The following is a 26,636-nucleotide window of genomic DNA, read 5'->3' as shown; positions in this document are numbered from 1 at the left end:
GAGTGTCCCTGCTAGACTGATGACCGCTTTATACCCCGAGCCCCAGACGGCTTCCTTAAGGGCTGTCTTGTGTTTGCTGCAAGAAGAGAGTGTGAGTGTGCTGGCTGGAAAAAGGCCACTGTCTCTCTCATGGCCTCTCCGCCAAAGCACCCTGTCCTTAGGCAGCACACATGCCCCTTTTCCTGCTTAATCCTTTCGTTCTCTTAGGGTCTGGAGGAGTTGAGAACAAACACAAATGAAATCAAAGGCTTCAACGTCAACTCAGAACGAACACAAAGGGATTATCATTCATAAAGAAAAGTTTGATTTGAATGTGGTGAAGTTTCTCTGAGTCTTATGAGATCATTGAAAACCTATCTGAAGAGTTTGTCAAAATAGTGGTGATAGTAGTTTGTGCTTTTTTGTGAAAGTACAGCAGCATTTGTAGTTTGGCTACCAGAAGCATTCATAGCCATTAGATATTTAAAATTGACCTTGACTGAGCAAATCCTCCACAAGACCACATGATGATGATGCCTCCTCTTTGTATATAAGCTGAGGACTTCGCCAAAGTCTTGTATTCTGGAGGGTTTTTCTACTCCCATTTTTTCTACTGTCTCAGAAATCAGTCTGATCTTTGGTGTTACTAATTATGCATCCAACGGCCAGGGGACTGATGTTCTTTGAAAGAGCTCTGGCTGAGTTACTTCTTCACTTTGCATTCAGAACTCACTGGTAATCCTGGGTCGTGTCGGGTGGTGGTGGTGGGTTGAATGTCACTTTCTGATTTAGGCTATCTGTTGAGCCTGAAAGTGGTGCAGAAGGCTCAGTGAAGTGTAGACGTCCAGACGCCGTCTTAGACTTGCCCACGCCAGACCACAGGTGACAGCTATAAGCAGCACGAGGTCGTGCTCCAGACACAGTATGGACTGTGTGCCTGTTGACTCGTCGCACGTTCCTCCTGGCCCCAGGAATCTGAGCCACTATTGATCTGTCTTCCGTAATACTTGCTGGAAATCCTCTGCATTTTACTGCACCCGGTGTGCATTTTCGGATACTCCAGGGATATTTGGGAAGAAGATGAACTGTCTGGAGTTCTGCTTCTTTGTGAAGGAAGGACAAGAGAGCAAACGAATGGAATGTGTGCCGAGGGCCAGCGCTCTGCTAGGAGTGCCTTCCGGCCCCATTTCCGGTCTTTACATCCGAACGGTCTTCTGGCTCAAAGGGGAAATTCAGTGTTTATGAAAGTTACGTTGTATTTAATGACCAAGCTAGCATGAGGTCTCAGGGCCCCTCGGTTCTGGTGCGGGGCTCATTTTACGCAGATTCACATAGCTCTCATAAATCTGTTGTCTGCAATCTGAAGGCTGAGGGAGAAGGGTACCATGTATCCTCCGTTCCGAGAGGCACATTGTTGGCGTCACACGGCCGCGTCCTGAAATTGGGATGTCTTAGGATTGTTGCCTCTTGACAGCTTGGTAACATTTCCTCGGTGGTACGTAGAGTAAGCATTCACCTTTAGAAATGACGGTAGGTGTTTTGGGTTGTTAGCTCTCTGCAGCGTTTATCTGTCGTGCTTTCAGAAATATTTCTGAAATGTAACTTTTAGGCCATCCCTTGGACATATTTAGTCAAATTAAGTTCCAGGATACTTGTGTGTCTTCGGAGCCAGTGAGTACTATATGGATAGTCCTCCTGCCTGTGGGTTTAGGTGGCTGGGAACTGGCACAATGCCAGACTCCCGCTGCTCCGGGCTTGAATTTATGCTAACTAGCTGCGTTCCAAGGAGTTGGCAATTTTCTTTTTTTGCCTAAAAATTTGGCATCTGTAGTCTAAAGTGAAATTTCAGATGTAGCCTTTGTGAGTTGTGTCATTTCCTTATGACCCCTGGCTAGAAGGTCTATTAAATAGATGTGAAGACCTAGAATCTGTAATTTTCTTATTCTAGTGGAGGCAGGATGAATGAGAACAAAACCCTAGTGTGTGTTCCATTCCAAAGCCGTTAAGCGGGAAAGAGCGTTCGCTGTAAACCAGTGCTAAGCTGTGACCCCGTGCCCTCCTCCCGCCATTTTATTTTACTCATCATTTAATGCCTTTAAGCCATTTCTTAGAGTCTTAGAAGTTTAATTTTTAAAAGCAAGGAAATCGGGTGCCTGCTTATCCTATTAGTCCCCGTTGAAAGGGAGACAGGTTTTTGTTTTCAGTGAAGCTGGGCGTGTCTGGTGGTGGTCTCCGTCTGAGTGGTGGTTTTTCACAGAAAAGTCGGATACATTCTTGATTACCCGCAGCTGGTGTTGTTGCCAGATGTCCTGCCACAGGCTCAGGGACTTGCTTTCCCGAATTGGGGAGCGACTTAATTCTGAGATAAAACAGAGAGTGAACTAGATGATGAGAAAGTACTAATTGCCCGGCCTAGACGTGAGGCATGACAGGTGTTAAAAATAGTGAACTTGAGTGAATGTTGCCTATACTCTGCGAAGACTGTGCTGACCCTCTTATGTCCGCTGATTCCTCTGAGATGGCCATTGCCTCCCTTTTAAAGAGACAACTGAGGCACAGAAGTACCAAGTAATGGAGCCCAGGTCCCAGTTGTGGAAGATGCTGAAAATCTGAGCGTGTACCTGTGATACTTGATATTTACTTCCCGGAAGGAAAAAATACCTGAGCCGAAAAAGACAAGGGAAGGCTTTGTGGATGAGCTAGTGTTCAAACTGGAGCCTTCAAGAGGAAAAAAAAAAAAAAAAAAAAGAAAAGTCTGAGCCTAAAATAGGTCAGGATGGCCCAGTTTGGTGGCAGGAGGCGTTTGTGAGGCAAGGCTGAGGTCCTGTGCGCCTCCACATAGTGGAGTTTTCCTGAAAAGGATCTGGAGGGAAGGGTGCCCAGGTGTGTGGTTCTGGGGGTGAGTCCTTCGCTCCCTGGTTCTCTGGATGACAAAGGACTCTGTACGGAGCTTCTTGGACCCCATCTGGAATAGATCAAGAATATCCTCTTTGATCGTGTGTTTCATACGTTTATTCTCAAATTTTGATCAGATTCTCTCTGAAAATATTTAGTTCCAACAACACGCTTCCTGAGGGTTTGGAACCCTGCAGAATCCCAGTGATGAGTAGCTTGATGAATTGGAGCCTCAGATTCATGGTTTGTAAGGATAAAGTGTTCCTGACCCTTCTAGAAATGTCTCCAGAGAAATCTGGACTTAGGTATCTTTGACGATGTGAGGTAATCTCAAAAAAGAAAGAGACCAATTACAGAATCTGAGAGATTTGGTTTGGTGATACTTTCTAGTGTGGATGCTTATTTTCTTAAAATGAAGCCCTGCTCCAAGTACCATAGGGTCTGAAACATTTTGATTTCTTTGGATGTTGATTACACTCAGGTAGTAGAAAGACTAAACACTTGTGCAGTGTGCTGTTAATTTTAGCCGCAGTGAAAAGTGAAATCCCCGAGGTTCTCCTCTCAGTGATTTTATGGTCGTTTTGTTAGATTGCAAGATTAAAGAGCTAGACCTCAATTTACAAGTGTGGATTGACATTTCATACCTGGCTCTTCTCCAAGAGTTGATCTCATTTTATCCACAAACATTAGAAATAAAGCACACCAAACTGGGGTTGACATAATTTAATTTGCCACATTAGCTAAGTCACAATTAACTGTGTTAAATTTCCATGTTCTGTCTAGTGCAGGTGTTTTGTGTGATAATTCTCTAAGTGGAATCTCACTTCATTTTCTGAATTAAAAAAAAAAAGTTCCAGAAACATTTAGTTTTGTATATTTAAATCCACAGAAGTGTCGGGGCCTTTATTTATTGCCCTCTTCCCTGCAACGGCTAGAAAACTATTTAAGAGTTTTTCCACAATCTCTTTGTGCAGCTTCCGTTGTCAAACAGCATTTTGCGTAAACTGAAAAATATAAAATAAAGCAGCAAGCTAGGGCTTAAAAACTACAGCTCGCCGCGGCAGCTGTTGTTCAAATCAGAACCTACCAGCAAATCCTTTCGCATTAGTTATACTAAATTTGTAACAGTCCCTGTTGCCTGAAGTTACCGGAGGACTCTGGGGATATAAAGAAAGAGTAAGCCTACCATAGCGGGAAATAATTTAAGGTGCACCATTGCCTTTTGTAAATGAAAGTAAAGCGTAGACCTCCCTTCTGGGCCTAATCTAAGAATTAACAGGAAGGAAGAATGCATTTGTAAAATTTTAATGGTAAACAAAGACTTCACTGATATCAGTCCTATCAGGCAGGACTTTGAGAAGCATTCTGGGAAAGTCTGATTTTTAACTCCTCACTATTGTTAAAATACAGACTTGAACAAGTTTGAGCGTGTGTAGAAAATTGTTTCAGGGCCTCCCCCGCCTTTTCTTTTCTGGTCTTCTAGGTTAAACAGGTACTTGGCCATGTGGTATTATGATTTTCAATTCTTCAGTTTTAGTTTTTAAAATGTGTAGTGGTTTTAACAAGTGAAATAATTTCATTCCCTTGAGGTAACCGTTGTTAATGGTCTGGACTAGATCTTTATGGTATGGCTTTTAAAAAATATTTGGATTAAAAGCCCTAAGTTTGTGCTTTAAGACTCATGTTCTAAGGTGATGTGTAAAATATTCTTCTGAAATGACCATCGTTAGTGAAGGATCTACTTTGTACATTCCAAAAGAAACAAATACTTACTGTCTTTTTCCTCAAAACAAAAAACAAAAGGTTCTTCCTGGTCTTAATTTTTGTGTGTCTTAGAGTCTGGTGCCTTTTAATAGGGTTTCTTCAACCTGAAAAAAAGCCCTGCTGAGTAGAATTGTCACATAAATGCAATAGTTCTGGGACTGGCCCATTAGTTAAATGCTTGTCTCCCTTTTCAGTTAAATATATCATCTGTAGGAATGGATATTTTAGCTGTTCTGTGGAGAAGAATCTAGGCTCCTCCTAGATTGAGGAGTAGCTCTGGTTAAGCCCTTTCCTTGAGATCGTCACCCAGGTACTTGCTCGAAGATTGTAATTCTCGGTGGTGATGATTTGGATTTGTTTCCTGTCTCTGTAATCATTAAGCCATTATCTTCAGGTGCTGAAGGGAAAAAAAAAAAAAACCACAGTGAGGGCCAATTTTCGAGGCGGAGGATTCTTTCCTTGCCTTTTCTCAAAGAGATGGATTGAGATGAAGGGTGAGAAAAAGCGCCAGCTCTCTCCAGGGGCACTGGAGAGGGTAGAGGGTGGCTTGAAAGAGAGAGTAGCCTCCTGACAAACATCCGGGTCTTAGGATATGCTGGGGGTGCCTCCTTCCCACAGTGCCTGGGTTTCAGGGGCCGGGCTCTCCTCCTGTTCTGTGGAGTCACCGAGTGTCTCTAGATGTTTGGAAGTGGACTGCAGAGCCTGAGTAGGAAAGTGGTTCAGAGAATATATGAAAATATGTTCACCTCCTGGAAGGTAAAGTCGAAGAGTATCTTGCTTAACCTGTAGAGATCACTATTTAAAAACAGGACAGAAATTATTGACAGGGATCAATATTGGAACGTGTACTTTTTTGTTCCAAAGGAATCTTCTTTTTTAAAGTCCGGTTTAATTCTTGAAATGCGTGCTGCTTTGAACTTGGGGTAGAAAGAGGGATTCCCCAGTTGTGTGATAGTATTCCTTTGAAACCTTACATGAGAATTACCTACTTTTTCAAACAAACAAATGAGGGATGCTGATTTGTAAGCACTGTTAGCTTCCATGCGTCTTCGTAACATGCTGTTTTTTAAAGATAATCCCAGGCTTATCCTGGTGTTCTCCAAAGATGAGGAAGAATCCACGGAAAATTGACACATAGGTCTTTTAGCCGTTAATTATGGAAACCTACCCAACCAGTTCTGTTGAAGTGGTGTGCAAGAATGGAAATCTGCCTAAAGAACTCCCTTTTCCTGTTCCTCATACTTGTCCGATTGTTCTGCGTTCCTCAACAGGCTTAAAGTGGCGATAAGACCCAAGAAGGGAGGGTGAATTTTCACAGCTATTGAAAAGTGATGAGTTCGTGGAAGGAATGATAAACTCCCTAATGTTGCTTCTTCCTCTTCCTTTAGGCTATTCCTGCCGGCTGGTGTCCCAAAATATGGCGCTCATCTTACTGAAGGAGGATTCTCTGGATGTAAGTCGTTTTTCACACGTTACATGTGTTTATTACTGTACCAAACTCTTCATATATTTATTTCTACCATAACTGATCAGGGTGTTTTTTGTTTGTTTTTTTACTAAAAATTCTAAAGCTACTCTGTATTTTGTTATTTATGAACAGATGTCAATAAATTCTTTAAACACCAAAAGAGCAAATTAGGAACACTGCTTAAAGGCGCTCTCCTTTGTTCACCTAGAATTGTGCATTTAAAATGTTGATGGGACCTACTGTGATTGACGTTGGTGGGGATGGTTCACTCCAGAGTCAGTGACGAGACTTGTAGGATTTTCTTTCTAGCACAGACGGTAACATAAGGATAATATTCGAGGGTCCAGAGTGGTTTGAATTTATGTAGGAATAGGCAACACATGCACTTGATTCCCCTGACGTTCCAATGTCTTAGCTCATGCAGAATTGAGCGGCATAGTTCTCTGATCGTGTTAGAGACCTGTACCCACTTGGGCACGACCTAAAGCCTCTGATAAGACCAGGGTGGGAACTGACTGGAGGTTAACTAGAGACCTGAGAAGCAGTTTGGTACGAAGATCTCAGCTGAACAATGGAGCTCCATTTGTCGGGACTTAGAACAAGGGCTTGTTACTGCCTGGAACCCAGGGCCGCCCTTCAGGCAGTATATTTAAAGCCTGTTTTAGGAGCAGATGACAGGGTTAGTGAAAAGGAGGAGCTATGGTATAGAGATGTTTATAGTTGGACACCGGGGAGGCCATGAATCCTGCCGCGAAGGCCAACACACACTCTGTCTCTTCAGGAGCCCAAAGGTGGGAGTCAGGTGGCGAGTGTGTGTGCCTGCAGGGTGCTGGTCGGTGGCTGGGAGCCTCAGGGTCGGTCTCCGTGTGCCTCTTACCCTCGTTCGTGTCACTGCCTGCACGAAGCCCAGACTCCCTGGTCATCCCTCCTTTCCTGGACCCTAAGTCTCCAGCTCTGGGGGAGTGGAGAACCTCCCTTGTACCCAAGTGTTGGCTTCTCTCGAGCACCCGCATCCCGCTTGCGTATATTCTTTTCTATTGAACTTCATCACTAGAAATATATATTATTATTAATACATAAAATAATATAAACTGTGATGAAACACACGTAGAATTTGCCATCGTAGGCATTAAGAATACAGTTTGATGGCATTCGATATGTTGTACAGTCATCACCACCGTCTGTCTCCAGAACTCTTTGCATCTTACAAAATTAAAACTCCGTCCCCCTAAAACAGCTACTCCTCACTTCCTCCCCAGTGAGCCCCTGGCGATCACCATTCTGCTTTCTGTCTCTATGAATTTGACTACTAGGGTATATCCTATAAGTGGAATCATACCGTATTTGTCTTTTTGTGACTGGTTTACTTCACTTAGCATAAGGCCCTCAATTCATCTATTTTATAGCTCATGTCAGATTTTCCATCCTTTGTGACTGGATAATATTCTATTATATGTATAGATCACGTATGGTTTATCCATTTATTTGTCAGTGGAAACTTGGGTGGTTTCCACCTTTTGCTGTTGTGAATCCTGCTTCCGTGAACATGAGTGTGCAATTATCTCTTAAAGACCCTTCAGTTATTTGAGCATTTGCTCAGAGGTGGAATTGCTGGATCACGTGATAGCTTTATGTTTGACTTTTTGAGGAACTACCTTGCTGTTTCTACAGCAGCTGCTCCATTTTACATCCCCACCAACAGTGAATGAGGGTTCCAGTGTCTCCATACCTTCACCAACATTTGTTATTTTGTGTGGGTTTTATTTATTTATTTATTTTGGTAGTAGCCATATTGATGGGTATGAAGTGGTATTTCAGTGTGATTTTGATTTGATTTCTGTAATGGCTGGTGGTGGTAAACATCTCATCATGTGCTTATTGGCCATTTGTAGATCTTCTCTGGAGAAATGTCTATCCAGTCCTTTGTCCATTTAAAAAATTGGGTTGTTTGGTTTTTTTGTATTTGTGAAACACTATATTTGGTCTCTCTCCTTCTAAAATGTAAAAATATAAGGTTCATGGAACTAAAAATCTGACTTTTTAAGAAAAATGGTCACATCACAGCAATGCTTTTCACAATTACGTACGTACTCTATAAATGTTTGAACGATTGGGCAGACTTCAGATCATTTTCCAGTTCCCAGCTAGAACTTCCATTTAAAAGGTCCTTCTCATGAGGTAGTGGCTAGAGTAGACATGATGGGCCGCATACAAGGTGTCTTTAGGACGGAATCAAAACTGAGGAGAACAGCATGGTGGTAGAGGGGAGAGTGAAGAGCTGGTGTGGAGAAGTGTCCAGAACCCATGGAGGAGCCCAAATAGCCTGTGCGAACACCCAGATGTCTGTGCTGGGAGCTCCCTTATTTGCTGATGAGCTGCTAGTTCCAAGGCATCCACAGTCTTAAACCTATAATGTGATGGTAACTCAGAAGTGAGCCTATGTTTTCCTTATATGCCAGGTGCTCTCTGGAAGCCAAGAGCTGAACTTTGACTGTACAGAGCACTGTAAGGCCCTAAGTACAAATTGGGACTCTTTTTGTAAATTTTTTTTCTTCTTCTGTTTTATTTATTTTTGAAAAAGAGAGAGATCACCAGTGGGAAAAGAGTAGAGAGAGAGGGAGGAGAGAGAGAGGGAGACACAGAATCCAAAGGAGGCTCCAGGCTCTGAGCTGTCAGCACAGAGCCCGATGTGGGGCTCGAACCCACGAGCTGTGAGATCATGACCTGAGCTGAAGTTGGATGCTTAACCGACTGAGCCACCCAGGCGCCCCTGGGACTTTTTTTTTTTTTTTTAATATTTATTTCTTTTTTGAGAGAGAGAAAGAAAGCACGTGAGTAGGGGAAGTGCAGAGAGGAGGTGGACAGAGGATCCAAAACAGGCTCCACACTGACAGTAGAGAGCCTGATGGGACCTCAAACTCATGAACTGTGAGATCACAACCGGAGCCAAAGTTGGACGCTCAACTAACCGAGCCACCCAGGTGCCCCCACATTTGCCCTAGATCAAGGAGCCAATTTGTGAAGCCAAACAGGTTTTATGGGATGTGACTGGCTGCCCTTGACAACCTATTAAGAATTCTTGCTAAACAGTGTTGAACTTCCTGTTTTCATGTAATGACTCAGTATTTGCTGAGCAGAGGTACAGTTTCTATGTACTTTCTTTGTTCTGTACCCCAAGCGAAGGGGGCATTCCCTAGTTTTGACTAGAGTCCTTCACTTCCACTTTGTTCCCTTCTCTCTCATTCTTTAGTTGGTTTGAAGGCATTCCTATTCTCAAAGTATTTCATTGGTAGGTGTGGAATAAGAGTCCTAGGGACATAAATTAGGTATGTAGCAGATCGCGGGGAGCTCCCAAGTTGGCTTTTTAGGTTGCGGGGCTCTGAGGATGAAGCAGACCAGAGAGGAACGAAGGAACTGGCCCAAGAATGAAAAGCACTGGGCCTGGGTTGCCTCCCTGCGCCTCCCACATCAGTGGGAAGGGAGGGAGGAAAGGGCTTCCCTCAAACACCCAGATCTGGCATCCATCACTTTCACTTGACCAGTAAATATGTCCAGGGTAGAACTCCAAATGCTTATAAATGATTAGGATTTATCTCTCCGTTTGGAGTTTGTCAGCTGTTGCCAAAATAACATCTAAGCTCTGTAATACAGATGAGGTCAGGGGTCTCTGAAATGGGGTGGAGGGTGACGGATGATATGTACCCCAGCGGAGCACTAGATGATGATGTGTTAGGATGCCAAGAAGAAAATGTGATTTTTCTTTTTTTCTTTTTTTTAGTTTAAAATAAGTGCTGTGAAGTCTGCTTTATTGATAATAACCTGTAGGCTGGCACTGGCACACCCAGTCCTATTTTGGGTGTATTGGTTAGAAATGGGTCTGGGAGGAATGGGCAGGAGGAGAGAGGCGTGGAGTGCAAGGAAGAAATGTGGACAGTGGGGCCGTCACTCTCTGGTTTGCAAAATATTAACCAGTACTGGTTAAATGGATTTGTGGGCCATGTTTAGCTTTGGAANCGTGACAAAATAGATGTGGCTATAAAGTGATGTTTAAAAAGAAAAAAAAAAAAAAGAATTGAGGGTAACAGTAGTGTCGCAGAAGCCACACTGATATGACATTTGTAGGACGTGCTTGCTACTTCAGGCTTTTTCTCAGCTACTGGATGAGTTAAATCAGTTATCAGATCTCCTGGGTTAAACACATTTCAAAATTACAGAAGGCTTATTCGCATTAATCGTGAATCTTTTCAAAACCGTATATGGTATCTTGAAAAGTTAGCTATGGTGATAAACTCTCAGAATTCATGAGACTTTAAAAACTGAGAATGAGGAGTATGAGAATAAAATGGTATAATTTTATTAGCAAGAGATGAAAACACGTAATATTCAAGTTACCCTCTAAAATTTCACAAAAGCTGCTGGCCATTGACTGATAACACCCTTTGATGTTTGACAAGAAGTGCCAAGCCTTTTAGGGGACATTTATCTCCCCTGCAGTGATAAAGATAACACGGCAATTAAAACGAAGATGCATGAAGACCTACAGAAAATCTTGAGACTTAAGTCTCACTGGTGGATGGTGAGCAGAAGTGAGATAGGAATGTTCTGTGTTACCCATCGCAAAGGAAATCCCTTGCCCTGGTGTCTCGGTTCTTTCCATTTTGCTGGTTGCAAATGGCCGTCACTGGAGTCCCTTTGGAAGTGACTGTACTGACAGAGCTCCATACCAAGGAAAGCAGAGTTGCCTCACTACTTTAGGTCCCTGGATAACTCTGAAGAGCAGAATCTGCAGATTTCCTGTGTGTGTGTGTGTGTGTGTGTGTGTGTGTGTGTGTGTGTGTTTACGCATGCACACACACATGTATGTGAAAAAAAAGTTACATAGTTAGAAATATTGCCTGGGGGTAGGGGAGATCTTTGTTTAGCCTCACCCTACTAATAAAACAGAACCTGGTACTCAGAGTAGCGTCCATACGGACTCTCCAAGCACACACATAGGGCTCTCCTCAGAGAGGAGGGTTGGCTTCGGTTGGCAAAGAGGAGGGATGGCTTTTGGAGGTCAAGGGAGTTTGGAGTCCTTCCATTCGATGCACTGTCCCCACTGGAGTCCTTCAGATTGATAACCCGGGACACAAGGTCCCATGTTTTCCCAGTCACTGCCCTGACTTCTGTGGGAAGGGACCTAGTGAGTCTGTAACTACCACATGCATAGAATTCTACAACGTGAGTGTTTTTATCATCCCCCGAAGTTTCCTTGTTGTCCCTTGGCAGGCAGCCCTCCTTATCTCCAGGCAACTGCAGCCCTACTTTCTGTTACGATAGTGGGTCTGTCTTAGAATTTCATATGAATGAACCGAACAATAGGCTCTGTTATTGTCTGGCTTTTATTCAACATGGTAATTTTGATGTTCATTAATGTCGCTGGTTGTATCAGTTGATTCCTTTTTATTGAGGAGCAGTATTTCATTGTATAGATGCACCACATTTCTCCCTTCTGTTGATGGACGTGTCTGTGATTTCCAGCTTAAGGCTATTAGGAATAAAGTTTCCATGAGCACTTTTTATACAGGTTTTTGTGTGGACACATGTTTTCATTTCTGTTGGATAAGTACCTAGGAGTGGAATTATGGAGTTATTAAGAAAATGTATATTTAGCTCTGTAAGAAACGGTCAGTTTCCATTTTACTTTACTGCTAGTACTGTCTGAGAGTTTTCATTGCTCCACATTTTCACCCGTACTTTGTATTGTCAGTTATTCTAATTTTAGCCATTTTAGTGGGCATGTAGTGATAGCTTATTGCTTTAATTTGGATTTTTCTGATGACTATTGACATTCAGTGCCCTTTATTATACTTAACAGTCATTGTAAAAATCTTTGTGAAGTCTCCGTGAAATCATATGTCCAGTTTTAAATTGGATTTTAGTGAAGAATTTTTTATATATCCTGCAGACAAGCCCAGTGTTAGATGTATTGGTGATATTTTCTTTTTTTTTCCGTAAGTTTATTTATTTATTTTAGAGAGTAGGAGTGAGGGGGACAGAGGGAAAGGGAAGGAGGGAGGGAGAGAGAGAGAGAGAGAGAGAGAGAATTCCAAGCAGGCTTCACATGGTCAGTGCAGAGCCCGATGTAGGGCTCGACTCATGAACCATGAGATCATGACCTGAGCTGAAACTGAGTTAGACGTTTAACTGACTGAGCCACTGAGGCAGCCTGGTAATGTTTTCTTAACAGTGGCAGGGAGGATAGACCTAGGGTGACCCCCACAATTCCTCTCTTTGGGTGTCCACACCTTTGTGTAATTCCTTCCCTTTGAATGTGTGTGGAGCCTGTGACTGACTTCTAAAGCCTAGAATGTGGCAAGAGTGATGGCATTCACTCCACTGATGATGGTGCGTTACATAAGACTTCATCTTAGCAGATTGAGTGAGAGACGATTTCCCCCTTGATGGCTCTAAGGAGTAAGCTGTCCTATTGTGAGAAGGCCTGTGGAAGAGGAGCTTCAGGCAGCCTCTAGGAGCCGGGACTGGCCCTGGCCTCCAGTTAAACCAGAAAATTGGGAGCCCAGTCCCGTTATTGCAAGGAGATGAATTCTTTTTTTTAAAGTATTTTTATTTATTTCTAGGAGAGAGAGAGAGAGAGAGAGAGAGAGAGCACGAGCAGGGAAGGGTCAGAGACAGAGGGAGACACAGACTCTGAAATAGGCTCCAGGCTCTGAGCTGGCAGTCAGCACAGAGCCCGATGCGGGGCTCGAACCCACAAACCGCGAGATCATGACCTAAGCGAAAGTCGGACGCTCAACTGACTAAGCCACCCAGGCGCCCCGCAAGGAGATGAATTCTGCCTACACCTTGATGGTTGCAATCCAGTCCTTCCCCAGTCAAGCCTTCAGGTGAGACCCTACCTTGCTTAGCAGTGTGAGGACAGCCTTGTGGGATCCTGAGTAGCAAATTCTACCAAACTCTACACGCATTCCTGATGTATGAAAACTGAGCTGATAAATGTGTGTTGTCCTAAGTTGCTAAATTTGTGGTTGTGTTGCATAACAATTGAAAGTATCTTTTTACCGTATCTTTTAAAGAGTAGTTTTAAATTGTGTTGAAGTCCTTTCTATTATTTTTTTAGGGCTTTGATGTTCCAAAAAGTATGCACTTACTCCAAGATTGGGAAGACTTCCTGTTGTGTTTTATTTTAGGGGTTTTAGAGTTTTAGCTTATAAATAGAAGTCTGATCCCTTTTTTCTTTTTTTTTTTGTGTGCATGGCTGTGAGATAAAGATTGAAGTACAGTTTGTATCCCATAGGGCTATCGAGTTTTTCCAGCGTCATTTGTAAAAAATACTATTATTTCCACAGTGAATTACTTTGACACTTCTGTTGTAAATTGATTGATCATATTTGTCATCTAGTTGATTCTATTAATGCCCAGTTTCTCATTGTCTAATTTATAGTAACTTTGTAGCAAGTCTGGAGCCCTGCAATCCCTTTTCAAGACTGTTTTGGTTATTCCAGGACCTTTGCCATTTCTGTACACACTTGAGACTCAGGTTGTCGACTCCCCTGAAAACCTTGTGGGATTTTTTTATGGAGGTTGCATTAAATACATAGAAAAATTTGGGGCAATTTTGACATTTTAATTGTGTTGAGATTTCTAACCCACAAACGTGGTATATCTCTTATTTACTCAGGTCTTCTTTACTTTTTCTCAGCAGCATTTTGTAGGCTTTAATATATGGGACTTGCACACATCAAACATTGCGGTTTTGTTTTCTAGTTATAATGTAAGAACCATTTGGGTCATCTAGCTCTTACATATTGATGTTTTCCTTTAGATTCTTTAATATATTTATGATTTATAAAATATATCTTCTGGTAATTCCATTTCTTTGTCAGTTCTGGGTCTATTTGCTAATTTGCTCCTGATTATAATGCACATTTTCCTATCATTTATTGTATGCTATTTATTAATATTCAGTATCTGGATTCTGTCATTTTTCTTCAAAGACTATGGAGTTTTGACAGGCAGTTACTTGTTCATCTATAGTTGCCTTTGCTCTAGAACTACTTGAGCTTTACTACTAAGATGAGACCTTGAGACTGCCATGGGACCCCTGAGTATTCACTGTAGTTTCTTTATGGTGGATGGTTTGAACTTAAATAAATCCCAGTCGTGTTAGAGTGCTGGGAATTGTTCACCCTACAGGCCTGATAGTTGTTCTTTTATCTGTCTGTCTGTCCTTACATTCATCTATCATGTAATTATTTACATAATTAAAAAAATATATTCTTTTTTTATGTATAGGTTTTTGGCAAATATGGTCTCTCTCTGTACACATGCATAACTTCGTGTTTGGTCAGAGACCCAAGGGAACCCTTTCTCTTCAGTATGCTACTTTGCAAACTCCAGTGACCTAGCAGTCAGCAAGCTTCCGCTCCCTGGTTCATCTCCTGCACTTCATTTCTTCCAAAGGTCATAGTCCTGAGTTGCCTGTTGTCCAGGGTCTAAAAACAGATGTTTCATGTCTTTGTTTCCAGTTTTCTAGTTTACAAGCCTGGTGGCTCCTTTCCTTTATGGGGCCTAGAAGCAGAGTTTGACAAATCTCAGCTCATCTTTGATAAATACTATTTTCAAGTCAAAAGACCTGCACCACTTGGATTTTTCTTTTGTAACAATCTGTTGCTCCTAGAGCTTGGCGGGTTGTCTCTGACTTTTGAGAACCTGAGGGAAATAGCTGGTTCAGGCAAAAAGCAGAGAGTTGATAGGACTTCTCATTCCAGGGAAGGAGGAGGAGAATGGCTGGAAAAGCAAAGAAAGACCATGATTGATGGTAATTTAAGTAACTGTTTCCGTCTTCCTCGTCATGGACACCTAGCATTTTCCCCCCTCACTGGTGATCATCATCACTGCCTTGAGACCCAAGCAGGTGAAATAATGAATCTCCCTTTCCCATCTTAGGACTGTTTCTTAGAACCCCTTGTGATACCAGACACAGGAATTGTCAGGATCCAGTGCAGGAAATACTGACAGATCTGATCAGGAGATAAATCCCCCACCCATTATTTGAACAGAGTGATTTTAATGAAAAAAATTGTGAATTAATCACGGAATTGTTAACTAGATAACTGAAAGTGGAAGAAGAGAACTCGGGGGAAAATCTGAGCTCCACTGTTTCTGCAAAGACAGCTTTATCGAACATTCCCACGTGTTTACACACTGCCCATGCTGCTTTCATACTACAGTGGTAGAGTTGATCAGTTAGACACGAAGTTGGTGACTCATGGCACACAAATCCTAGAGGATTTACTATCTTGTCCTTCTTAGAACATTTTGCCTGCTCTAAGTTACCTTGCAGTGGCAACCGAGGGAAGCAGGTACTGCTCGTAGGGCTGAGGGAACAAAGGGGGAAAGACTGGCCCTATTAAGATTTTGAAACTTCAAAGAGGGCATTCTCGGCTCTCTGAGGAGTGGGAGATGGCCGGCTGGGCCGGAGTGTCTGCGTTTGGGGTAGAAGATCACGAAGATGGTTTTGCGAGTGTTGCAGAAGTATGAAAACTGGATTCATCTTCCGCTGTTGGAAGGAACTGAGCTGCCAGGGTGAAGAGGCAACTCTCCAGGGAGCTGCACGGGGACCAGAAACCCACAGGAGACGGAGGGGAAGGCGCAAGTTCCTTTTGCAGCAGCGGCGTCGCTCCTCTCTTGCGCCACCTACTGGCAGAGCCTAGCGGGGAGCCCTTCGGCGAATCACGAGTGGGGCTTGTAGAGTTCCTGTATCAGGGGTCACAGACTAAATGCAGAAAGGTAGTTTCGAGGCTGCTGCGGGTTGTTAACTCCGTGACTGGCGCACAGACTAATTTCAAGTGTAAAGAGAGCTGAAATGGAACCTTCGGTGCCTGCAGCATTACTGGGAAGGCTGAAGGAGCAGAAGCCTGCGTGTCCCAGGTGGCGTTCCAGCCCCGCGTCTGCGCGGTGACTCTCCGGGCCCGGGCACTGCCCTTGCTGTCCCTGCGCCTGGGAGGCCGGCCCCACGTGGTGGAATGCGGAAGGCTTTCTCTGCGGATGAAGGAGTAGCTGTCTTCTTTTGGTCTTTTAAATCTTAAGCAAACGTGTCTCTTTGATAGGATCCACCCTGAATCCTGCAAATAAGGGAGTCTGGGAAATGCTGTTTTTAGACGTACAGTCCTTGCAGTACAGAGAAGAACATGGAAGAGAAGGGAAATAGTTGGTGAGAATCCCTCAGTAAACTGTCGAGCACGGGCTAGTGCGTGGGCAGGAAGTGGGAATCAGCGCACACAATGCTGTGGGATCTCAGCGATGTGGCTGCTTTTATAAAAAGCTGTTCACATGCAGCCGATTTTCTACTTTGTAGTGACACGTAGAGTCCCCATGAAGGTTTGGTGGCCCACTCGGAAGTCTGTTTTGTTTCTATTCCCATGGCAAAGCACGTAACAGTTGTCAGATTGGAAGGTGTTGAAGGATAGAACTGTGGTTAAGGAGGCAGGCTCTGGAACGCCTTGCTGGGTTCAAGTCCTGTTGTGTGTGCTTAGAGAAGTCTTTGACCCACAGTGAATTCTCCTAGTAAGTCGCAGTCACTATCTTCTGTTTTTCTTTTACAAGAGCCCCCTTTTCTTTCTTTCTTTCTTTCTTTCTTTCTTTCTTTCTTTCTTTCTTTCTTTCTTTCTTTTCTTTTTTTTGCGAATCCAGCTCTTTTATTGTGACAGAACAAATATCAAGCAATGACGGACACCTTTCTCACTAATTTGTTTTAGAAAACATTGTTATTTCTTTAAATGGATTTATCAAGGTATAATTGAAATACAATAAACCACCCATGTTTAAATTCCACGATTTGATAAATTTAACATATGAATACATCTATGAAACCCATTCCCCCAAATCAAGCTAATGAGCATAACCACCACTCCCAAAAGTTTCCTTCTGTTCCCTTTCAATCCCTGCCTCCCTAGCCTGCCTCCCTCATTTCGAGGCAACCACTGAACTTCCTGTCCAAGAGCCCCCTTTTCTAATTTGATCTTTTCTCTAATGACGGGTGGTAAGTTACTTAAAATGCATTGAATATGTGTAAGCACATTCACGTATTCATAGCCACAGGCCTGCGGTCATTATTTGTTGCTTCAAGATGAAGATGAGATTCCACTCTTTCTTTATGGCTGATTAATATTCCTTTGCGTGTGCACCTGTGCATGCGTGGAAGTACCATGTTTTCTTGATTCATTTATCTGGTGATGCATCTGGGTTGCTTCCATATCTTGGCTATATATTTCAGTAAATACAGGGGTGCACATATCTTTTTGTATTAATGTTTTTTCTTCGGGTAAATATCCAGTAGGGGAATTATTGGATCATAGGGTAGTTCTGTTTTTACTTTTTTGAGGAATCTCCATGTTGTTTTCTACGGTGATCACACCAATGTACTTTCGCACCAGCAGTGCACAAGGGTTCCCCTTCCTCCACATCCTTACCGGTACCTCTCATCTTCTTGATTCCAGCCATTCCGACCGGCACAGGGTGATAGCTCATTGTGATTGTGAGTTTGCATTTCTCTGTGATCAGTGATGTTGAACGGCCTTTTCATGTATCTATTGGCCATCTGTAACTAAGTCACAGAGATGAAGAGTATAGCGTAGAGGATATGGTTGTTACTATTGTAATGTTGTTTGGTGACTACACTTACCATGGTGAGCACTGAGTAATACAGAGAGTTGTTGAGTCAGCATTGTACGGCTGAATGCTGAAACGAATACAGCATTGTGTGTCAGTTATACTTCAATAATAAGTAAAAAAGAAGATGAAAGTGACTGGATGATGGCTTTTTTTCTTTTTTTTTTGTATGGAGAAAACACATGAAAAGAAACATTTAGAAATGCTTGTATTGTTAGGGGACTTATTGCAGAAAATGGGGGTTGCATATTTAAGCCACAGACTAAGCAGCCTCCCGAAACAAAAGCTCATGTGTGTTGAGTGCTTCTTCATCAGCATCTGATACTTAGCGTGTGTTCTCTCTCTCTCTCTTAAACTTCCTAGAAATTATTTTTTCTTTTTTAATGTTTTTTTTTTTTATTTCTGAGAGAGACCACGTGAGCAGGGGAGGGTCAGAGAGAGAGAGGGAGACACAGAATCCGAAACAGGCTCCAGGCTCTGAGCTGGCTGTCAGCACAGAGCCCCACACGGGGCTTGAACCCACGAACCGTGAGATCATGACCTGAGTTGAAGCTGGAGCTTAACCGACTGAGCCACCCAGGTGCCCTGAACTTCCTAGAAATCCTTAAAGGTACTAAAACTCTACTCTTCTAAGCTTGGTGTTAAAATATTTTTTAAAAAATGACTCCCCATGTTCCCCCCTGCCATCCTGATAATATATACCTGCTTGGTAGAATCACCTTATGACCGTATGTGTTCTTCAACATCCTTTCTTGGTGTACTAGAAATGTTGGTTGAGCAAATGGTTTCCTGAGTTTAGACCTGTTCAGTTAATTATTTTAATCTTTTGATGGTATTTAACGTTTAAAGGACAGACTGTTGAGTGTCATCGAGGAATATAAAGCAGGATGAGGGGACATGACGGGCAGACAGGCAGAGGTTGCTATGTTGTGTAGGTTAGTTAGGGAAATTCTTCCTGATACGATGATACTTGAGCGGACGTGGATGGTGAGCTCATGGGGCTGTCTGGACAGGGGACTGCACTTCTCAGTTGGCCTGGGATAGTCTCAGTTTATACAGTTGTCCTGGCGTAGCCTCCTCATTCTATATCTGGGGGGCTAGTGTCACAGGAAGGCGGTTTACCAAGGGCACAGTCCCAAGGCCGATGCCGATGCTACTCCATTGAGCAGCAAGTGGCTGCGGGGGAGTCCAGGAAATGGCAGGGACTTCGCCTTAGAGTTTTGTAGGTGGTTGTTATGACTTGGCTTTTATTCTCAGTGAGATGGGTGGTCAGTGGTGGAATCTGAGCGTCAGAGTGATGTGATTTGCTTTTGAACAGGTATGTGGCCGCTGGGGTAGAGGTAGACCTAAAGGGCGGCGAGGACAGAAGCAGAAGGCCCAGTTAGCAGGATGTTGCGCTTACCCGGCTGCGAGGTGATCAGGACTGTCGATCCAAATGTTGGCCGTGTTGGTGCGGGAAGGTGGTGAGATTCTGGGTGTAGAGTCTGTTCATGCAAAGCTAACACGATTTGCTGAAATATTGATGTGGAATATAAGGATAGGACTCCAAGGGTTTGGAGCTGAGAAACTGGTAGGTTTGGGGTGGTGATGAGATACTGCTAGGCAGTCGAACCTCTAAGTCTGAGATTCAGGGGACAGGTCTAGGATGGAGAGAGATTCTTGGGAGTAGTGAGTGTACCGTTTTAATCTGTGAGACCTGATGGGACCCCCCAGGATTGATTTAGCGATGGCAGAGAGTTAAGAATTAAGCTCTAGGGGAACTTCACTGAGTAACAGCTTAGAATATGTGAGCCAGCGAAGGAGACCAAGTGGGTGTGGCTGCTGATGTAGGAAGAGAAACAAAAGGTTGGCATCATGGGAACCAGATATAGAAGTCCTCAAGAGGCGGAACAGCTGTATCGCTTGCTGCTTTATAGATCAAGTAAGATGGGGTCTGAGAATTTGTTATTGGAATCAGCAATGTGGAAGTCAGCAGTGACCTTTCAGGAGTTGTTTGGGGGCGGGGGAGGTGTTGTTGCGATGAATGCCTGACTGGAATGGATTCAAAGGATTGGGTGGAGAAGAATGGGAGAAAAAATGTGTAGAGATTTCTGTGAGTTGTACTAAAACGTGTGACAGACCTTTGGTTAGTATGGTGACCTATTTCCTTATTCTGTTAAGCAAATTAATGGTTAATTCTTTTATCATATCATAAATGGTGATTTTTTTGAAAGTAAATTTTATCAATAAAAAGAATATTAACGTTTTCCGTTTAAGTGAAAGTGGATATTTGTTCCAAATGGTCTTGGAATAACCGAATTGATCAGAACTTTAATGTACCAAACTCTTTACCATGAAACAATCATGCTTTTATTTATGTTTTTCCCCCACAAAGTAGAGCTGGTAGTACTCGTTTGTTCTACCGTAGCTTTGTCAAAAATCATTCCCACCCAATGGGTTTATTTGTGATCATCCTTGTCAGTGGGATCCAGCCTTGTGGGGGGGGGGAGAGCATTTGAAGGCTTTGTCCACCTCGAGTGCTAATGATATCCTTGAAAGCATCCAGAGCCGAGAGCAGAGGAAGCCATACCCTGTCAGGAAGCCTGATGCCATTTACCGTGGCCGGCTGTCTATATGAAGATAAACGGTAATTGCATGGTGTATCATAAAGACCGATCATGAAAAATGCTTAATGATGACAGCTCTTGGCCAGAGAGAACAACCTTCTTTGCTTGACAGTGCAGCCAGGGTATTCTAGGAGGAAAACTTACATCGGAGGCTTAAGTCTGTCAGATTCCTTCATCGATGACGTTTATTCTGTGTCAAGTTTCTAAGCACCGTTGTTCCTATACACGGCAACCTAGGTGGACCTGGGCATGTTTTGTTTGGAAAGATTTCCAAGATGTATCTAAGACTGAGCCTTTGATGTGGTTCACTTGATGAATGGGAGTGGAACGATCACCCTTTGTTCTGAGGGTAATTTAGATTGTGTGGCAGTCTAATAGTTCTAAGCCTCATTTACTCCCTTTTTAGAATCAATCCATCTAATGGAAAGGAAAACAGATACAAATGACAAAAAATAAGATTACTTAGAATCCGACTACCCAAAGAACTACAATTAAAAATTGGGTTAATAGTCTAAGAACTTCTTTTCTGAGGCAAGAAGAAGTATATATTTTATATCTGTGTATACATACACATACAGTATTTGTAAATTTCTTTGTGTAGATATATACTTATATCTATATGTATTTGTATCTAAATATTTATAGATTTATCTCTAAATATATATGTGTAAGTCTACATATTTATATATGATATTCATATTTTTGGCTCTTTTCATTCATGAACAACGCAACATATATGTGTAGTATGTATATAGCCATTTTAAAAATGAAATTAATACACAACACATATTCTTGTTAGCCTGTTTTTCCTCTCTCTTAACTGGAATTCTGTTTCTAGACCAATCAGTTTTAACTGCAGCCCTCCTTTTAGAGAATGACATAGATCTCATCATGTATATTTCCATGGTTTATTTAACTCTTCACTGATTATTGGACATTGAGATTGTCTCTAACCTTTCATGTCGGGGAACATATTTTGTGTTCTGCTATTTATTTTCTTAGAGTAAATGCTTAGAAGTAAGGATCCTTGGTCAAGAGAAATATACCTTTTTGGAAGGAGATTATCCATGCACATGGGCACACACACATACAGGTACATATATCCAGACGCTCTTCTCTTCTGCCACCTTATCTTCAATTTGTCAGTGAATTTAAAAAGTTTACCACACTGTGCACAAATAATAAAAATGTTGGAAATTTAGGTATTTTCTCAGTATTGCTTGTGGAGTTAAAATCCTCTGAATTGAGATTATATTTAACAGGCACCAAATTTGAAGCTATTAAACCAAAATAAATTATTAATAGATGGTTGCATAGCTTCTAGTTTGAAACAGTGGCGAATTTTTAACTTGTCTGGCTCTTCTCTGCTTTTGCTGTTGGGGGTGTGGTGCTAAGTGACGCGTGAAGCGTGATCCCGATCACCCGATTCTGCTGGAGTCTGAATGACTATTTTCTTTCAAATATTTCAATATGAGAGCGGTCTTAAGTGCATGATTTACAAACATGTTGAAGAATAATCCATCGGCAGATAGATTATTATGTAAGTAGGAACATGATTACCTTTTACACATGAACTGTCTGCTTTCAGAAGAGACGTTCTTAATTTATTAAGTTACTACAATCTCCATGTAGCAGAATGGTCTAGTTCTTGTACTTAAATTTTAAACCTTCTGGAAAATATTTTGGTCCAGCAGAGCATATTTGTTTGGCCTTAACATCACTTCATTTAGATGCTTTGCTCTGTATTACCTGGAGCTTAAATTTAAGAACAGTGTAAAACAAAATGATACATTTAAAAAACCATCTTCTGTAAGAGGTTGGAAGTGAGCGTGCTGTTCTGTGCTGTCCATGATGATAGTTGCTGGTCACAAGTGGTTGTTAATCACTTGAAACGTAACTAGTTGGAGGAAACCCTGATTTTAAGTGAGCTGTCTTGTAACGAGGGACCACCATGTTAGACAAAACAGTGTAGATAATTTTCAGTCCCCTAGTGGAGGGGTCAGCAGACTCCACGAGGCCAAATTGAGCGCACCCCCTGTTTTTGTAAGTGATGTTTGATTGGAATACAGCCACGCCCGTTGATTTATGTTTTGTCAATGGCTGCGTGAGTGCTACAACGGCAGAGTTGAGTAGTTGCGACACAGAACACGGCTCACCAAGTCTAACTGCCCTAGACTACTCACTGTCTGGTCCCACACAGGAAGTTCGTCGATTCCTGTCCTGCCTAATGAAGGAGAAATTGGCCCAATTCTAGTTCCATAGGTGTCTATTGCATTTTCTAAAACATGCTTTGAAAGGTTCAGCCTTAGGGGAGAAAAATGGGCTCTACGGCTAATTTTGGGGAGATCGAGTTATAAATAAGTAGGTTTTCCTATAAGTTTACGCAGTCTTTAATGCATTTATTGTATTATAAATCTTAAAGAATTAGATATAGAATATTTTGTTAACCAAACTTATCTGACCCCTGAGTTTCTTTTTTGGTGAATAACTCTTACGATGGGGAACACAGATTTAGGAATGCTGCTTTTAGAATGGAGTTTCCTCTTGATTGACGTAGAAATAAAACTGCATGAAAGAGAATGCTCAGAAAATAGAGAAATGCATGTTTAATTTCTGAATTTATATTAAATCAGCAAATATTTTAGTGGTTTTAATAGGCCAGATTGCTGCTATTGTAGACAGTTAATAAATGACAACATATTCTCTACTCAAGTTGCTATTTTAGCATAAATAGCCATTAAATCTTGACTTACACGATTAAGTTCTTCTTGGGACAGTTGCCACAAAGGAAAAGTGTGAAGTGCTAAGTACATATAGATAGGCAAGAATTAGCAAACTTTCTGTAAAGGACTAGATAGTAAATATTTTAGACTTTGCATGCTCTGTGCTCTAGGTCACAGCTGTTGAGTTTTTTATTGTTATGAGAAAGCCATAGCTGATACACCACACGCATCATACATCCTTATATGTGTGTGTGAATGTGCATATGTAAATACATACATAGCACTTTGTGCTCACATTCTTCTTAAGTATTCAGTAAAAATGACTGTTTAAGTCATAAAATGTCAACATTTTAGAGAATTGATTATCATGCATCTCCTGCTCTGTGAATACAATGTACTGATCAAACAAATCAACAATTTATTTTTTTTAAATTTTTAAAATGTTTTATTTCTGAGAGACAGAGAGACAGACAGCATGATCAGGGGAGGGTCAGAGAGAGAGGGAGATACAGAATATGCACCAGGCACCAGGCTCTGAGCTAGCTGTCAGCACAGAGCCTGACGCGGGGCTCGAACCCACGAACTGTGAGATCCTGACCTGAGCCGAAGTCGGACGCTCAACTGACTGAGCCACCCAGGCGCCCCAACAAATCAACAACTTAAAAAAGATTATTGAAAGGTTGGATTCTTGGAAATTTAAAAACTGCACTTAATAAATAATTCAAGAGTCCAAGAGGGAATCACATTGGAAATCGGAAAATACTTAGAACTGAGCGATTAAAAAAAAAAAAAAAAAAAAAGGCTTTGCACCAAAACTCATGTGATCGGAATATCTCAGAGAGGTAAATTTGTAGCCTCCCTATTATATTACAAAAAGAGAAAGGCTTAAAGTTAATGAGCTATATGTGCAATTTAAGATGTTAGTAAAAGAGCAAGAGAAGATTAGGAAAAGTAGGGTCTTCAGAAAGATTAATGAGATAAAAACAAACAAAGCTGGTTCTGGAAAAATAAACAGCTTTTAGGACTGAGAAAAGAGAAATAGCTGCAATAGAGCAGTGATTATAATAGTATGAGACTACTATGAATAACTTTATGAAATGATTAATGACCTAGGAAAAATATAAAACTGTCAGAATCAGACTCGAGGAAATAGAAAACCTGAATCCCATACAGCTATTGAAGAAGTGGTATCACTGCTTAAAGTTTCTCCTGCAAAGAGAACTGTAGACGCTCTTGCAGTGTATATAGTCTGGTTTTGTCAAGCTTTTAAAAGAACAGACCGTTGCAGTTTTATACATAATGTTCCAGAAAATAAAAGTCAGTACTTTTCAAAGTAGTTTGATGCTCATGTAACCTTCAACTCAAAACAAGTAGGGGAAGAATAGTAAACATTACAGGCTAATCTTAGCTGTAAACTGAGAGGTAAAATTCTTCACTGCATTCGGTTTACCATTCTTTTATTAAGGATAAAAAAAAAATCCTACATTATGATCTAGTTGGTTTTAATTCCGGGAATGTAAACCTGTTTCCTTTAAAGACAAATTCTGATAAGATATGTCATCTCATTAACAGATAAAAGGAAAAAACCCATACAAATACCTAATTAGATGCAGAAGATAAATTGTTTTTTAATGAGCAATTTATCAGTAAGCAACAATAGCAACACATTTTTCATCCTGGAATAGGAGTCCTCTTTCTTAACCTGCTAAGGTGCATCTACCAAAACCTACATGAGACACCCTACTTCATAGTGAAGTGATAGAACATTCCTTTTAAAATACAGATGAGAGGGGCACCTGGGTGGCTTAGTCGGTTAAGCGTCCGACTTTCGCTTTTCGAGGTCATGATCTCGCGGTTCGTGGGTTCAAGCCCCGTGTCGGGCTCTGTGCTCACTGCCAGCTCAGAGCCTGGAGCCTGTTTCTGTCTGTGACTCCCTCTCTCTCTGACCCTCCCCTGCTCACGCTGTCTGTTTCTCTCTCTCCTAGAACTAAATAAAAAAATATTAAAAAAATATTAAAAATAAAATAAAATACAGATGAGATACGCACGTTCCCTGCTAGCAGCCTGTTTTGACATTATACTAAAGGTGCTAGCTCCAGTCTGACAAGATAAAGACACAAAAGATGAAAGATATAAGGATTAAAATAAACAATTTTCGGGGCACCTGGGTGGCTCAGTCAGTTAAGTGTCTGACTCTTGATCTCGGCTCAGGTCATGATCTCATGGCTCATGAGTTCGAGCCCTGTATCGGGCTCTGTGCTGGTGGTGTGGAGCCTGCTTGGGATGCACGCTCGCTCTCGCTCTGCCTGCCCCTCCCTCGCTCGCATGTGCATGCTCTCAAACTTCAAAAAATAAAATAGAAAACTTTCATTAATAACGTGATTGTCTACATATAAGATGCAAAAAAAAAAAAATCAGATGAATCCTAATTAGGAGTTAAGACAGACTGTTAAAATAGTTTTTAAAAGGGGGGAGAGGTGGATGGAAAAAGCAGGTGATGGAAGGGCCGTTACTGGTCTTCCTTTATCCCACTGCCTGAGAGAGAAGCCACCCTGTGGCATTTTTTATACTTTTGCCATTTGTGTATGTATGTATCCACAAGATGTATATAAACTTATTTTGGATTTTTCACATTTATGTGAATGAAATCATATCGTATATATCTTTGTGCTGTTTGCTTTTTTCACTCATATTTTTTGGCATTCATGTTCCTACATTTAGTTCTAGTTAATTGCTATACAGACTTTAAAGCTTGATAGTTGACATTTTGGATTATTGTGCATTTTTTTTTATATTATCAGAAGTGCAGCCGAAAACACCGTAGGTGCTCATCTCTTGGGTATGTGCCCAGAAACAGAAGTTGAGCTACTCAGGATGATCACGTTTCTCACCGGGACGGTTCCTCCGAGTTCCATCTCTCCAGGAGCGAGTACAAATTTTTCTTGTCCATCAGCACAGGCCCTCAGTCCTTAGTACGAGAGGACAGAAAAGATGTCCGTTTTCTCCGCTATGCGTGTCGAGGACTTCTTCATTCAACTTCACTCCTGCAGGCCAGCTCCTCGGGAGAAAAGTTTGCACCCTGTTACTTCGCCTTGGGTTGCTGGAAATGTACTCACCCCTGTGTGGAGGGTGGTTCTCCGTGCTGGAGATGGTATTAGCTCCGTGTGGGTCTTGAACCCAGTGTGCCCTACGTAATGTTTTGGTGGCCTCCCCCCTCCTTTTTCTGTGGGTGAAATTGTTCTAGAGCAGCCCTTTTTTTTTCCTGCCAAATGTGTGAACGTGAATCCTTTCCTTGTTTTTTTTTTTTTTTTTTTTTTAGTTCAAATTACAGTGAGTTAACAGCCAGTGGAATATTAGTTTCAGGTGTACAATTCAGTGATTCAACACTTCATCATCAACGGATGATTCAACGCAGTGGTCATCCCAAGTGCCATCCTTAACCCCCCTCCCTGCCTCACTCCTTCCCCTCCCCCCCATAACAATCTGTTCTTGTTTCTCTTCTTTCGTGACGACTTCACGCCATCTAAA

At 41.9% G+C, this 26,636-nt stretch overlaps 1 protein-coding gene across 1 annotated transcript in view; it reads left to right on the top strand.

Moving 5' to 3' along the window:
* Positions 1-26,636, top strand: part of ATP8A2 (ATPase phospholipid transporting 8A2) — a 468,564-nt gene that overhangs the window by 56,035 nt on the left and 385,893 nt on the right. Inside the window, exon 23 of the mRNA XM_077745423.1 lies at positions 6,027-6,091. Coding sequence (XP_077601549.1) covers positions 6,027-6,091 — 65 coding nt within the window. The remainder of the gene's footprint in view (positions 1-6,026; positions 6,092-26,636) is intronic.

This window comes from Crocuta crocuta, unplaced genomic scaffold (genome assembly GCF_008692635.1).
Source record: "Crocuta crocuta isolate KB4526 unplaced genomic scaffold, BGI_CrCroc_1.0 scaffold258, whole genome shotgun sequence".
Taxonomy (NCBI): domain Eukaryota; kingdom Metazoa; phylum Chordata; class Mammalia; order Carnivora; family Hyaenidae; genus Crocuta; species Crocuta crocuta.
The sequence above is the reverse complement of the archived record's forward strand: the minus strand, read 5'-3'. Positions and strand labels throughout refer to the sequence as shown.